Source organism: Haemaphysalis longicornis, unplaced genomic scaffold (assembly GCF_048455015.1).
Source record: "Haemaphysalis longicornis isolate Haplotype H1 unplaced genomic scaffold, Haemaphysalis longicornis Haplotype H1 scaffold_2, whole genome shotgun sequence".
Taxonomy (NCBI): domain Eukaryota; kingdom Metazoa; phylum Arthropoda; class Arachnida; order Ixodida; family Ixodidae; genus Haemaphysalis; species Haemaphysalis longicornis.
The window spans coordinates 276,157,088-276,172,029 of record NW_027526295.1 but is presented as its reverse complement, the minus strand read 5'-3'; the positions used below and the strand labels follow the sequence as shown (position 1 = coordinate 276,172,029).

At 50.1% G+C, this 14,942-nt stretch overlaps 1 protein-coding gene across 5 annotated transcripts in view; it reads left to right on the top strand.

Moving 5' to 3' along the window:
- The window catches only part of LOC144170737 (choline-phosphate cytidylyltransferase B-like), a 36,047-nt gene that overhangs the window by 10,800 nt on the left and 10,305 nt on the right, over window positions 1-14,942 (top strand). For 2 of the 5 annotated variants that reach the window (XM_077700717.1, XM_077700715.1), the window contains exons 6-8: window positions 1,664-1,885; window positions 10,299-10,466; window positions 13,080-14,918. In XM_077700717.1, coding sequence (XP_077556843.1) covers window positions 1,664-1,885; window positions 10,299-10,466; window positions 13,080-14,399 — 1,710 coding nt within the window. In that variant the 3' untranslated portion in view covers window positions 14,400-14,918. Of the gene's footprint in view, window positions 1-1,663; window positions 1,886-10,298; window positions 10,467-13,079; window positions 14,922-14,942 lie in introns of those variants that run through there. The other 3 variants (XM_077700718.1, XM_077700719.1, XM_077700716.1) reach the window with 2 other exon arrangements.

Genomic DNA, 14,942 nt, shown 5'->3' with positions numbered 1-14,942 from the left:
TGATCTTTTTTAAAATCTTGGTTCATGGGTCGCTGGGACACCATGTATAATGGCTTTCAAATTGGGTGAGGGTTTGCTGCTGTGTATGTCAAACCAACCACCCCTGTAAGCAGGCTTCACCATGTGCATCTGTATGTGCACTATTGACATTTCCTGCTTAGAAAGCAAAGACACTTCTACTGGACAAAGGATTGATTGATTGATTGGCTGTTTATTGGAGGAGGTCATAAGACCCTGAAGGGGATGGGGGAGAATGGGAAAAGGAAAAAAATTATGAAAATAAAAAGTCATCGAAAACACATTTGCACTTCTTGCTTCTTGTCCCATTAAAAAGTCAGTTCGCACTTGTCACAGAATCATTGGCCCATACAGGGCTGAGTCAATCACGAATCAAACGGCTTTATAGAGACCATTCTGAAGAGAGAATTCTACAACTGCCTCTAATAAGGAGGGATTAGCGCGCATTTGATGAACATGGTCCTGTTCATCACACGGGATGGAGTGTAGTGTTAAAAGTTCTGATTGTCCTTGTGAAAAGGCAGGGCACATCCAGATAAGGTGGTAAAGATTGGAAACGACTGATGCACCACAAAATTTGCACTTTGGAGTATATGCTGTACGAGGATAGGTCCATTTAAAAAGAATGTCGGGAGTATATGCAGAGTTTGCGTAGATCTTGTTTGCAATAACTTCTCCTTTTCTCGGCAGACATTTTAGAGCTGTGAGGAAACCCACAGGGGAGGATTCCTGGAGACGCTGACGACTGAGGATCTTTGCTTTGCGGTAGTTTTCAGGCCAGGTCACGTCCAGTGGGGGTGGGTCAGAAGAAACCATAGGAGGATGTGAGAGACTCTCCTGGGCAGCCATGTGAGCTAACTGGTTCCCTGTGTCACCCTCGGTGTTCGCCGGGGTCCAAACCAAATGAACGGATACGAATTCTTGCCGTAGTTCCTGAATCTTTCTCAGTATAGTAGTGGCAGTTGTGTTTGGGGTGAAAGAACGATTTAATTCACGAAGTGCTATGTGAGAGTCTGTGATAACGCGTAGTTTGGTTTGAGGAAGTGACAGGCGATTCTCTTGGATGCTTTGAAGGGCACCGAGAATTCTGAAAAGTTCGGCTTCTGCTACTAGGCCATGAATTTGTGAGATATTGCAGGACCCATCCAGGGGTGGAAATTGTATAATGCACGTTTTAATGGGTGCTCTTATGGTACCTGATGTACTACTCGACTTGTACTCACTTGTGGCGTACATAGAACACTCACGTTCACTCATTGCAAATTTACATTGTTGTGAGGCTTAAACATAAAGGGTTTGTGCCGTGATTTTCTTGCTCACTTCATTGTCTTACTGAATTGTGGCTATTCTGGTTGATCCTTCTTCCTTTTACGGATGTTCCTGACAGTCAGGCTAGCCGCTCAATGAGTACTACCAAAGCATATTCTCCCAAAGAGTGTTGTTTGAAGCCCTAATCTTGCCTTTACATGGGTTTTGCAATCTTTCCGAAAGCTTGTTTTGATTGGCCTGCATTTATTTATGAAAACTGAAAACCAGTCAGAAAGGGCCTTTTTGATGCGGGCTTCAAGCAGAGCTGAGAATACAGATTCGGGACTGTGCCTGTGCCCCTGTGCCCCTTGCAGAATATGCTGTGCCCCTTTTGCAGATTGACTTTGTGGCGCACGACGAGATCCCGTACTGCACGGGCAATGACGAGGACGTGTACAAGCTGATCAAGGAGCGGGGCATGTTCCTCGCCACCCAGCGGACAGACGGAATCTCCACCTCGGACCTGGTCGCCCGCATCGTCAAGGACTACGACGTCTACGTACGGCGGAACCTCGCCAGGGGGTACTCGGCGCGGGACATGAACGTCTCCTTCCTGAACGTGAGTGCTTGGCACCACTGTCGCCGTTCCTTTTCGTGGCGACTAGGAAGCCGTCCGAAGGCGCTCCAGCTCTGCGCTGCAGGCACAGCCTCAGTGCCGTCGGGCGACACTAGAATTCTTAACACTGGGCTGGCACTGGCCACAGTATCCGCAGTTTTGGTGCAGAGGTTCTGTCTTTGCTTCGGGATAACAAAAGCGGTGGTTCAAGCATGCCTCCTGTTCCCTTCTTTTTGTTTTTTTCATCGTTAGTTTCAACTATAATTTTCATGGCTAGTTTTACGTAAGATTTCATTGTTTTAAATTATTTCTTTTAAATGCGGAGCATTTCTTAGGCTCGCCTGGTCCTCCGTCGTTGATGGCGGCGCCTTCCACACGCTCACTGCGCATGCGCAACTCTCCTCCTTACACCCACAGCTCCGCGATACTACACTATAAAAAAATTCCCTCGCACTTCCCCGAGGGGGAGAGTGTGTAAGTGCAAATGCACGGTTGTTGATTGCGCGATTACGGTGGATATCGTGATCTTAATGAGTAGTCGAGAGATTACACACACGCACACAACTACGCACACAACTACAAAGAAAGATATTTCACTCGTTATTGCTGGTACCGTTGCCCGGTCCGCCATCATCGTTAGCGAGATGCAGGACCAGCGACCGCTCTCGACGACGGCGCGCGCTCGACTAATACCCTCCCGCGCCACGCGGCCGCTACACGAGCGCCCTCACGCGTCGGAATGCGGAGCGCCCGCTACGCGAGCGAGAGCTCTCCCGCCCGAAGTGGAGAGGAGGCGCCCAACACCCGCAGTCACTGAGCGGAGAGAGGAGGAGGAGAGTAGCGCCCGCCGTTACGGCGAGGGCTACACGAGCGCCCTCACGCGTCGGAATGCGGAGCGCCCGCTACGCGAGCGAGAGCTCTCCCGCCCGAAGGGGAGAGGAGGCGCCCAACACCCGCAGTCACTGAGCGGAGAGAGGAGGAGGAGAGTAGCGCGCGCCCATCTCCCCCCGTTGCTAGGGAAGACGAGGAGCGCGCGCACCCGCAGCTGTTGCTATGCGGACGACGGCGGCGGACGATTCAGGCTCGCTTAAGAAGTGCATTCGCACTTAAAAAGAAATAGTTAGCGGCGCCCGGTTTCGATCCCACGACTCTCTGGCCGCAACGGGAGGTACGCGGTGCTCTTCCCACTACGCTACAAATCCGGGACAGGAGCAAGTGCTACGAATGCGCCTTATGTCCTTGACTCATTCAAACTACGTCACGAAGCTACTGATACAACGAAGGCACGCGAAGCTGAACGTCAACGGAAATGACGAACTGAAAACTTTAGAGGGGGATGCTGAATTTCCCATGGGAAAGCTGTGGCGGGAAGCGCCACGCGCCTTGCAGCTCAACCAGCCCCGTCCGCAGCGCCTCTGATGCTGATTGTGGCAGGATACCCCTAGGGATTGGCCAACCAAAGAATCCATCACGAGATAGGTTCGCGTTCAACCACCGTCGTCATCTTCCCGTAGGGGAACCGCCGAAGAAGAAGAAGGAGAAGACAAAGCTGCGAAGAGAAGGGCGTGTACATTGCTCTCAGCCGGTGCACCAATGTCAACAACCTTTACCTCACCAAAGCTGACGGAGACTACCGATTCTACCACAGAGACAACATCGACAAGAACATAATGGACGAGTTTCGGCGCCTTGAGAACCACCGCCTACTCACCGTAACACAACAGCACTTGCGTGCCTTTGCCACCGGTGTGGACCCGGACGCGGAATTTCCTCTGGCGCTAGTAAAAACCAGATCACTCAACATAACGGCAACACAATGGAACCACACGGAACCGCCACGATGCTTCGCATCCTCATCAGGGTTCCCCACGGGAAGATGGTGTAATTTTTTTGTTTGGTACACCTTCAGAAAAACATGTTACGGTGTGCCAAGACAAACGAGATAAACCGCGGTAGGCGAGATGATTTAGTGGGCGGCCATGACAGCCCAATTATCTTCAGAGATCGATGAGCATGGCACGATGCATCCCTGCCCACTTCTTCCTCTCCTCGGGACACTATGGGGGAAGTTCAGTTGTATGGTTAAGAGATCAGTGCACGGTTTTTTTTATTTGTATTACCCCCCATTCACCGGGGGAATTTCTCCGGGCGCCTGTGTGCATGGACGTTGCTGTCTAGATGCAGGGGCTTTGCAAAGGTGATGACAGCATGCAGCTTTGGTGCATTCAAACGATTGCCATGGTGTAATAACAAATCAATCAAGTGTGATGCAAATTGTGTTTAATCAGGCTCATAATTAGCAACAGAAAAGAAATGGTGGCGATGCCTTGAGACACTTCCTTGCAGTCAATTATACAAATTTGGATTTAGGAGGATTGTGGGCTTCCAATCCAAAACATTTGCACCTGAAATTCAAAATGGGGCTACTATATAGGGATATGGCCGTATAAATAGCAAACTGTGAGAGCCCCGCCTCACACATCTCTATGGCTGAATGTAAACCGTGAGACTACCAGCCATAAAAAGTGTTATCGCATCCTTAGTGCACTTCTGAACATAGCGCGAGGTGAATACCAGTCGCAAAGGCTCTTGACCCACTTGACTTCAAGCAAACCTAAACATTTTCAAGTGACCTTGTGACATGTCACGTCACTCGTACGACGGCGTGTTACTCTTATCGTACCATCATGTAAAGGGTCCTGAGGGCTTCCCCGTGTGGGCAGAGTCTCCACAAGCAGATAAGGTATCTCAAATTGGCGCGAGTGTACTCACCCGCTCAAGTGACGGCTTCGGCCGTCAGCAAGTTCAGTCGGCCTCATTCAAATGCTGTCATACTCTGTGGGGTCAGGGCATGCAGACTTTGCGAGTACAGTTGGATTCATAAAACTGCAAGTGGCGGTCTGTAGCTAATGATAGCCTTATTCATCAGACGAGGAAGCAAATTTGGAAATCTGCATTGTTTGTCTCTCACTTTGAAGCATTTCAACATTGGGTTCTTTTTTATTGTTTAATTTTTATTCATACTGAAGGCCTTTTTTCATGCTCAGATAGGTGGATGCATAAAAAGAAATGTATCCGTTTATGTGGGCATTAATTAAAAAGAAAAACATATTCATGCCTAACACTTGGGAACTAACATAAACAAGGCAAGACGGAAAGAAAAATTGAAAGTGAAAACACGTACACAAAACATTCTATTCAGCTTTGGCACCATCAAGTTTACTGATGGCTTATTGTGTGTGCATTTTCAATGCCTTCTCAGGTGGCAGCCCCTCATGGAAACACTTGGCTATGGGCGGGGCCTGATGTTAAAGGGGGGGGGGGGGGGGGGGGGCATGTCGAGGGGGGGGGGGCATTTTTTTTTATTAGCTTGGCTGCTGCCATACCAAGATAGCGTTAAAAAGATTCTTTCTGATTGGCTTCCAATCTTTGTGGTGAAAGTGACAGCAAAGGAGGGCAGGTACCCAGGATGATGCTTGTGATCAGGTAAAGTAAAAAATGAGGCCTAGGATCACTCTGGGCGCTTCATGATGCGCTCTTAAATATCATGAAAAAAAAGGAAAGGAAACAGGGGAGAATTTTTATTTCTCAGTAAAACGTAGTATTGTGGGATGTTGAGCAAAAGCTGAGAGAGCTACGAAGTGTGGGATCTTTCAGTTAAACATAACTTATTCAACCTTTAATGTCCCTTTTAGGGACACAGTGCTATACAGTTCCACTTTGGGTGATGTTTCAGCTTAAATAGTTCTTTTACACTACTCACACAAACAACAAACGGACATTTATTGAAAGGGATGGCTCAAGGCTGCATGAGGAAGCGGAGGGAGGGGAGATGAAGACCTCAATAGTGTCCCAACATGGAGGAGTCAAGAACGAACCACCACAGTGCGGATAAAGTCTGTTCGATGCGGCCTTTCGGACGGATCCAGTCCTCGTGAGCGAGTACCCAGGCAGGCCGATGTGTCTCACGTGGCCCTACTAGACCTATGCAGTCCCATACAAGGTGAGGGATGGTTGGCTTCAGCGACTGCCCACATGTGTAGCAGACATACGAAGGGTCGGATGGTGATGCCACCGCAGATGAAAGGTCTTCGGAAGCTGCTGCCGTGGAATTCCCGCGCCTCAGTGTTCTAGTCGAGGCGTGCCTCTACCTGACCACGTCATCAGTTAAAGCGTATCCTGAGTGCGCACGATTAAGGAAGACATGTACGGCCTGGGGAAGCCCAGGAGGCACTGGGTCCGGGTTGATGGGAACTGTTGAGAGGATATCCTGACGGCGGCGCTGTTTGCGGCAGAAGCAGAACTCCTCAGTGCGGGAGCCGTCAAGCTGCGGGCGGAAATTCCGACAAGCCTCGCTCACCAGCTCATGGGCCCACTCACTACCAAGGGGTCTTCCGTGCCTGAGTGTTAGGCGATCGGTCACAGTAATGCCAGTGCACAGTCGCAACGTTGCACAAGAACGTTTAATGTTATGAGCCACAGAGTGCTGTCTGGGTGGTCTAATGAGATAACGTAAAGCCTCTGCGCTGTCCGTAAATATGCTGACGCTTCGGTACATTTTGGGATCGGCTGCCAGTAGGCGTACAGCCAGCTCTACCCCCTCCTCGATGGTGCGAAGCTCCAGCGCTGTGGCGGTAGGTGGTATGGTCATCTTGAAGGTGCGGGTTGTATCTGCGGCCGATACATGTGTAACGGCAGTGAGAGACGCCGTTTGTAAATGGCGCCGCCACAAAGCAGCCACGAAGACAAAGTGTTGTTGAGTTCTCTGAGTTCAAGGGAGGTGCGCTGACCGAAGGAACATGTCCATGCGATCGGTAAATTCCCTGGGGATGTGGAGTGGGTGCTGGCCGTTGCTCAGTAATGCGCTCATCCTCCCAAGGTGGAATGTGCTTATGTATGGTAGGCACAGACGTGTCGAAATCCTCACCGGCATGGCACAGTAAGCGGCAGCCCTGGTGAGTGAGATTGCGACGGTCTTTTGCCCCCTCTGCCCTCGATTGGATTATGCTTTCGAGAATGGGAAGACCAGCGTACCGATAGAGCTGCTCAATCCGTGTGTGTTGTGGAAGCCCAGTTATAGCTCGAAGCGCTTCCCAGTAAGGACTTCCAGCTGGTGGGTCTGGTGTTTGGTGAGTGAATAGCACATGGCGCCGTATGTTATGTTGCTTTGGACACAAGTACACCTTGCCCTAAATGCCGGGCTACATCCTGAGATGCTCCGCCAAAGGTGTTGGGAGATGCGACGGATGAGGTGCAGGAGGCTACACCACTGCAGCCGAAGTTGCTTGATTCATTCTGTAGCACTACCGTTCTGGTGAATGGGCACTGCAAGGACACGCACCCAATCTTGTGGAGCAGGCTGGAGCGAAACGCCTTCAATGGTTAAATAAATCCGGGAGCACTCTGCAGGTGTGCCCCGTATGGCCAGAAAGTGTGTTTTCGCCAGCAATAGTTTCATTCCAGTGGGAGCTAGGAGGGCGTTGAACGTGTCTAGGGCCTTCTGTAATTGACGCATTGCGGGGTGGTCACTCGCCTTGGTCCAAATTGTGATGTCATTGGCATAGGCCGTGACATGAACACTTTCCACCGCAGACAGTCCATAAATCAACTTCCTGAGAGCCAAATTAAAAAGAATAGGGGAGATGATAGCCCCCTGGGGCACCCCGCAGCAATTGGTGAAGGAAATGGTGTCGTGGCGATCGGATCGAGTCTCGTATGTGCGGTTAGCCAGGAAGCTCCGTACAAAATTGCGTAGCCGCTTACCCGGATAAGCCTCTACTAGGGCATCGAGTACCGCTGCGTGTGATCGGTGTCGTAAGCCTTTTGCAAATCAATAGCAACCAGAACGTGTGGCCGCTTATACCGGCTTGCTTGCACCAACCTCCGCAGAAGGTAAAGACTGTCGTGGGTGCTTAAATTTGGTCGGAAGCCTGTCTGAGCTGGGCGGAAGTAGTTGTTTTCTTCTTCCAAGTGATGACTCAGTCGGGTCGTGGCCATCCGCTCAATCAACTTACAGATGGTCGACGTAAGTGAGATTGGACGTAAATTTGCCAGGACTGCGGGATCCTTGCCTGCCTTGGGAATGGGTTCCACAACAGCGTGCTTGAGGGCTGAAGGGACGACGCCACTGATCCATATGTTGTTAAGTGCCTAAAGAAGCTCCTCTTTCTGTGCTACTGGCAAATTGCGAAGCATAGACCATGACACATCATCTTTTTCTGGGGTGCTAGACACATTGATTTGCTCAAGGGCAACCGTGAGCTCAGCAGAAGTAAAAGGCATCTCAACCTCTTCGCTGTCGTCCACTGGCTCCAGATCGTAGATATAAGGTGGCGGTTGAGCCGAGGGTTAAGGGAAGAAAATACGTGCTGCCTCCCTTTCGAAGACCTCACGGGGTTGCTTAGTACGAAGTAGCACTGTATCCACTGTACCCTGCAGCTTTGTACGCCCGGCAAGGCTTCGGAAGGTGCTCCAGTTTCCAGGACCCAGTGTGGGAGGAAAAAGAGTCTCAGTGCTCTTCCCAACGCTTGCAGGCCAGGAGCTTCGTGTATTTCCTAATGTTCGCTATCTGGTGGCGGATGCGCACCAAGTCGACATAAGTGCGGCCTCCAGTCCGACAGCACTCCTGCTAGTCGTCGCGAACATTCCATAGATTGATCAGGTGTCGGTCCGGAGCAGGAGTGTCCTGTTGTACTTCGACGTCTGTCGTAGCACCATTTGCAGCAATCAAAATGTGATTTAGCAGAGATGTGAATGAGTCTAAGTAGGGGTTGTGATGTCTGTCTGGCTCGAAGAATTGAAGCTCCCTGAAACGAGGCCAGTCTACATACCGGACCTTCTTGTTAATTGTCCACACGGTGCCGGAAAGCATAATCCAAATGGGGTAATGGTCACTTCCCCAAGTTGAGGAGTCGCATTTCCATAATGACACCGTGGAAGGAGTGGCCCAGGTCAAATCAGGAACAGTGTCTCGCTGGCTCAGCGACTGCCCGCGTGGGGCACGACAAATCATTAACAAGGATGAGGTCCGCATCTTCTGCTGATTCCTCCAGGTTGCGGCCGTGGATGTTGTTGACGCGATATCTCCAAGTCGTGCTGAGGGCATTGAAATCGCCCCCAATCACAACTTCCTCTCGAGGGTGCAGAGCCTGTAACTGCTGCATCCAGTCCAAATTTGCACCTGGTAATTGAGGACACACATAGGTCGATGCCACAAGTAAGGTCCTCCGTCCAAGGGACACGCGGACAGCCACTACTTCCTGAACATCGTTGCACATGCCTGCAGTAGGCACCTGTCAGTGAGGGGTTCCTTTCCGAACGTATGAAGCTGTCTGTTGGATCACTACGCTGGTTGCCTGGTCAGAAATGGTGGTGTAGCGAAGGGTGGGGACCTCATAAGAACGGTAGCCTTGTATGCCCGGGCCTTTTCCTTTCGTCTCCTGGAGTAGGACTACCAACGCCTTGTGATCCAAAGCCCGCAAATGTTTATTGAGCTCTGCAGCATTGGCGCGCAACCCGTGACAGTTCCACTGCAGCACCAACGGGGCTTTAGCACTTGCTGCCATGTTCTGTGGTGGATAGTATTGATGGATCATGCTGAAAGGCCGGGGTCGCTTGGGGTGCTGCTTTGGACACAGCGGGATCTGCAGAGTGAGAACACTACTCACATGTGCAAGGGCAAAGCCTCATGAGAAATGCTAGGTCCCATCACTTTTGACCATTTTTTTTAAATTGTTTGATGTATTTATTAGTTCAGGCTTGCATACTTATAAGCCCGGTGTATAATAGGCTGTTTCATGCTTCATTTCTTACTACTGCTCCTCGATGTATTTGTATTTTTACTCACGGCAGGGGCTTCAGGGAATGAGGCTCTGGGATGTAAGGGGGATAGCTGGAACCTCCGACAGTTCCAGAAATTGGTGAAATTCTAGCCTGAAGCTTGCAACTTGGTGCATCTCGGAACTCTCAAATTGGGTGTGGATTATTATCAGAACCAAGTAAAGGCACCCGTCGCAGTGGCTCAGTGGCTAAGGCATTGCGCTGCTGAGCATGAGGTCGCGGGTTCGATTCTCGGCCGCTGCGGCCGCTTTTCTGATGGAGGCGAAAAGCAAAAACGCCCGTGTGTATGAGATTTCGGCACACGTGAAACATCCCCATGTGGTCAAAATTAATCCGGAGCCCTCCACTACAGCGTACCTCATCCATCGCCTGCGTTGCGCCAATGCGTTAAACCCTACAATCAATAAATCAAACCAAGTAAATGTATACTGCAGAAGCACCTTGCTCCCCTGTGAGACATTATGTAGATGATCATAATGTTGTATCCAGTGTTAGGTGATGGCTGTGGCTCGGTCGTTGTTGGGGGCTCTATTGTGTACGCATGTGCTAACAGTTTTTTTTGTGTGTATGTTTGCAGGAGAAAAAATTTCTGCTCCAGAACAAGATGGACGAGCTGAAGGACAAAAGCAAACAGCTCGTCGAGAACTTAGAGGGAAAAAGGCACGAATTCATCCAGAAGTGGGAAGAGAAATCGAGGGAGTTCATCTTCAACTTCCTGGAGCTCTTTGGCAGGGAAGGACGACTGGTGAGTGTTAAAATTTGAATGAAAATTTTTGCACCCCCCCTTTCCCCTTGTAGAATCCGGAGGTTCCAGTTTGAACCCATTCCCATGTCACCCTTCTCGCTTGTTCCCCCCCCCCACCCCCCCCCCCTTTTTCTTGTTTCAACCCGGCGCAAAACGACCTTCCCTTTTCGCGCTTTCCCATTTCCCATTTGAACCTTGTTTGTTCCCTGCTACTTCAACCCGGTACAAAACGCCCTTCCCGTTTCGTATTTTCCCATTTAGCCCCTTCCCGGAATAACAAACCCAGTTTCAACTCGGGTAACTCGGACCGAGGAGTGCGATTTCTGAAATTAAAGTTGCGTCCAACTGTATTTTAACGTCATGTTTTGAGTTACGTCCGATGCAATCGAAAGTAAAAAATTACTTGCGTCCGCCGTAACCTGGAAATTAAATTGAAGTTACGTCAAACTTATTTCACCGTAAAAAAATGTTACGGCTGGTGGAGCTAAAGTATGTGGACGCCCTACTAACCTGCAACCGTTTCGCAATGATCTGTTTTATGATACGCGGCGCCAATTAAAAAACAACACGTAGGTTACTGCGTTACGTCCGACGCGGTACAGCATTTGTGAATTACAGCTGAAACCACACCCTTCCGTCTGCTCCTGCGTTGGTCGAGCGGTCTGGAACGTGATGCTCGCATGCGTACTTCGCGGCAGCGGTGATGGGTCCAGTCCCTACGGTTGCATATACGAATGCACATGTACTTAGTATATGCTACACACCAAAAAAGAAAGGACAAGAATTAACAAAATAGAACTTTTCCGCGGTCGCAGTGCCAGTTTGTAGCGTCCGTAGCTCTTGCTGAGAATGAAGTTGGGTGTTTTAGCAAATGCAACTATTAATTTATTAGGGGTAGTACACGGCTACTGTTTTATTTCTACGCAGGAAAAATATCTCGCGAAATATAATTACCAAATCTAGCTAACTACAGAAAAAACGTATTTTATGAAAGTGGTAACTATTATGGGCCAAGCCTGTGGTCTGATACGATCCATTTTAATGCGTGGATAATGGTCCCTTTAAATGCAAATGTCTCTAAAAGAATACCCATTGAAGTCTAAGGTTGAAATTTTTGCTTGGAGGAAATAGTGCGCACACATTTCTCATCCAGGCGTTAAGAACACCCCAAGCCGTATTCTCTTGCGTGTACTTTTTACGGATAATACATAGGCGGGCACGCAGTACGTGGAAAAGCAAAAGCAAACATTTAGGTAGTTATCCATCTATAATGGAGAGCTTTAGCATATCGTTACCGCATTTTCGTCACCATTTACCGTGTTACCGGGAGCTGGAGTTTCCCTTTGCTGCTAAAAACGGCAGGACACGTTTTAGCACACCATTTGCGGTTTGCGTATTCCAGCTGCCGTGGCAGCCTGAATACGGCAAATCATGCATAATTTTGTTCTGAATTTTGTTCTGTTCGGCAAATCATGCATAATTTTGTTCTAATTAATTCTGAAAAGCAGATCACGCATAATTTTGTTGCTCATATATATTTTCTTTCGTTTAAAGCAGCTTGAATATTTCACATTCCGGGTGAAGCGTTCACATTAATTGTAGTTGTTTTGAGTATACTGTAGCCATCACCTGTAGAGCTTTAAAGAGAAAATAGGTCGGTGGCGCCATCTACCAAGTAGAGTTAGAGTCAAGGTAAAATAGAATTTGCCCCCGCGCTAAATATTTAGCCAAGAAATGAGTAAAATATGTTGTAGTCATTACTCAGTAACCTACACTACCTTGCCCAGCTCAATTTCGGAGGCCTAAAAGCGCACTGCGAGCTCAGAAACTTATCTGAACTATTTGATGCGGGCGTTTTGGGAGCGGGATGAAACGGGAAGGGTGTTTTGGAAACGGGTTGAAACAGAAAAGGGTCAAACGGGAAGGGCGTTTTGGGAACGGGCGCGCATGGGACAGGCCAAATGGGAAGGGCGTTTCGGGAACGGGTTCAGGCGGGAATGGGTTGTTTCGGGCTACACCCGTAGAATCCAACAGGTGCCCAGGTCCACAGGAACTTTTGAATGCGGACAGTTATAGCAAGCTGTGTAATGCCATTTTTTTTTGTGGACCTTGACAATGCAGACAAAGAGAGCGGTGTTCTAGAGAGCACTTGCGCGTGATTCTGTGCTGAACTTTCGCATAATATTTTATGTTGATGATGATGGCTGGTGTTGTCTGAATTGCTTCTTGTGGTCTTCTCGGTGTTGTACTGCATCGAAATGCCCATAACTTGGGGATGATTGCCACATTTCGTTGATGTCTCCGGCCCAGATGTTGCGAAACTACAAACCTTAGCTAAAGCGTTAGCCGCACCGTGGGATCTCTGCCGGTCTTCTTGCCACCTTGCCTACAGTCACGAGAAGTGCACCCACCGTACTGGCTTTCTACGGGACTGTTCTGTCTCCCCCTATTTGCCCCGACTGATAGGAACGGATTCCTAGAAGGAGCGAATGAGCAGTGCTTGCGTCTTTGATGGCGGTGCAGAGCGGCGACGAGAGGTGGAGCGGCGTACCAGAAGAGTCCGGTCAGTTCGCTGAGAGGGCTCCCCCTCTCTCTCTCTTTTTGCCTTCGTAGGACACAGACATCGCCGACATCCCCTTGTTGGACCCGAGTGCTGAAGGCTTTGCGCCTGGTGCCTCTGCGCACTACATGGAAGTGTGCAATTTGTTTCGTCCGCCCGTCCGGATGCGAACCCGGCGACCGGTCTCGCGAGACGCTTCCCCATACAGGCCGAGCACTCCGACTTACTGCCCCAGCCCGCTTGCTTCCGCCACTCCACCGGAACTTGACCATCTCCAGTGGAAGCCCCTCAGTGCGAAAGGGTCCGATGGTACGAGTGTGAATGGCGGAACGGGCAAGGCCAGAAGCGACATGGATGTTTCCACTCTCCAGCACAAGCCCAAGGAGGGTGCGGCCGCCGGCAGGGTCAGAAGCAAGTCATCGGAAGACGTTCACGCGCCTAAATCGAGCGACCGTACTTTGGCAGCCGGAGCGGTAGACCAGCCTGCAAAGTCGAGCCCGAGTGGCCACTTTGGCGGCCAGGAGCAAGTGCACTTGCTGCTGCAAGATAGTGTTGCGAAGGGGCCGCTTCAGAGCGAATTCGGAATCAGGCGTTCATCTAACATCTCGGCGGCAGGCGCGGGTGTAGCTAGCGTTCCTGTAACAGCCGGAGTCCAGGCGCTGCCTCCGCTAGGTGAAGTTGCCACTGATAGCACATCTGCGGAGCACTTCTCCAGGCAGCAGCAGGACACCACAGGTTTCTCCGTCTCACACTCGAGTCCATACGATGCAAAAACTGGTGATCCTGCAGACCCTCTACATACTGGACTTGTTGCTGGGGGGGCAGAGCAGAGCAGAGCCGAAGAGGGGTCCCCCACTCTGGTTGACAGGCATGTGGCTGCAGCGGCTGATCTTCAGGAGTCATCTGGTGGTCTTGCTCAGAAAGCCACGTTGCCCGAAATGGGAGAAGCCAAGGGGAGTGTTGGTGTGGTACCGTCTGACCAGGCTTTGACGGCTCCTAAGCTCGACAGCAGCGGGCAACCGTCTGGGCACAAGGGTTATGTGGATTTCCACCCGTCATATTCAGGTCCCCCGGAAGAGGAACCTACCAGCTGTGTGCAATCTGTGCATGTTGAACCTGTTGCCGGGACAGCTTCAAACGAACTGAAGGAGCAATCGCAGGCTCTGGTTGAAAGGCACGATGACAGCACTGAGGGGATCCAAGTCGCTCCTCTTGCCGGGGCAGCTTCAAATGAACTGAAGGAGGAATCGCAGGCTCTGGTTGAAAGGCATGATGACAGCACTGAGCGGATCCATGTCGCTCCTGTGCTAGCTGCCGGGGCTGGAACCACTGGAAAACCGAAGGCCCACGATGATATTGCTAGCAACAACTGACATAATGGGGTCCTGCAAACGGGCTCCCACAAGAATGGAACTCGACCGACAACTGTGATCCTGACCAATGTAGATCTTGTAAATGTACAAAATGGCCTGCTATGCAGGCAAGCTATGCAGGCAAGCTACGTTGCACTGCCTGGAACCAGCCGCACGAACTTTGAGCAAGACCTTTAGTGCGACTTTTGAAGAAGGCAGCATTTGTGACCTTCTGTTCTCTGGCCCACATTGGGACTTAAAAATTTGTATTCCTGCAAAACTTTTCTAGTCATAGTGTGCTGCTTCTTGATGTCGCATGAAATGACAAGATATTTTTTTATCTGCACTTAAATGGAGCCACCGCGGTTTTCTCGCACCCATTGCCATTTATAGCTGCACAGTAAAAGGCTGTGGTTGTGAGCTCGAGGTGAAAACCATGCAGCGTTCTTTTAGCTACACTAATCTGTTGGAAGTATAATTTATTAGCATTTGCGATTTGGTGGTCAGCGCCCAGGACCGGGCCACATCGAAAGTCTCTCTCTTCCCTCTTGAAATTTGTTACAG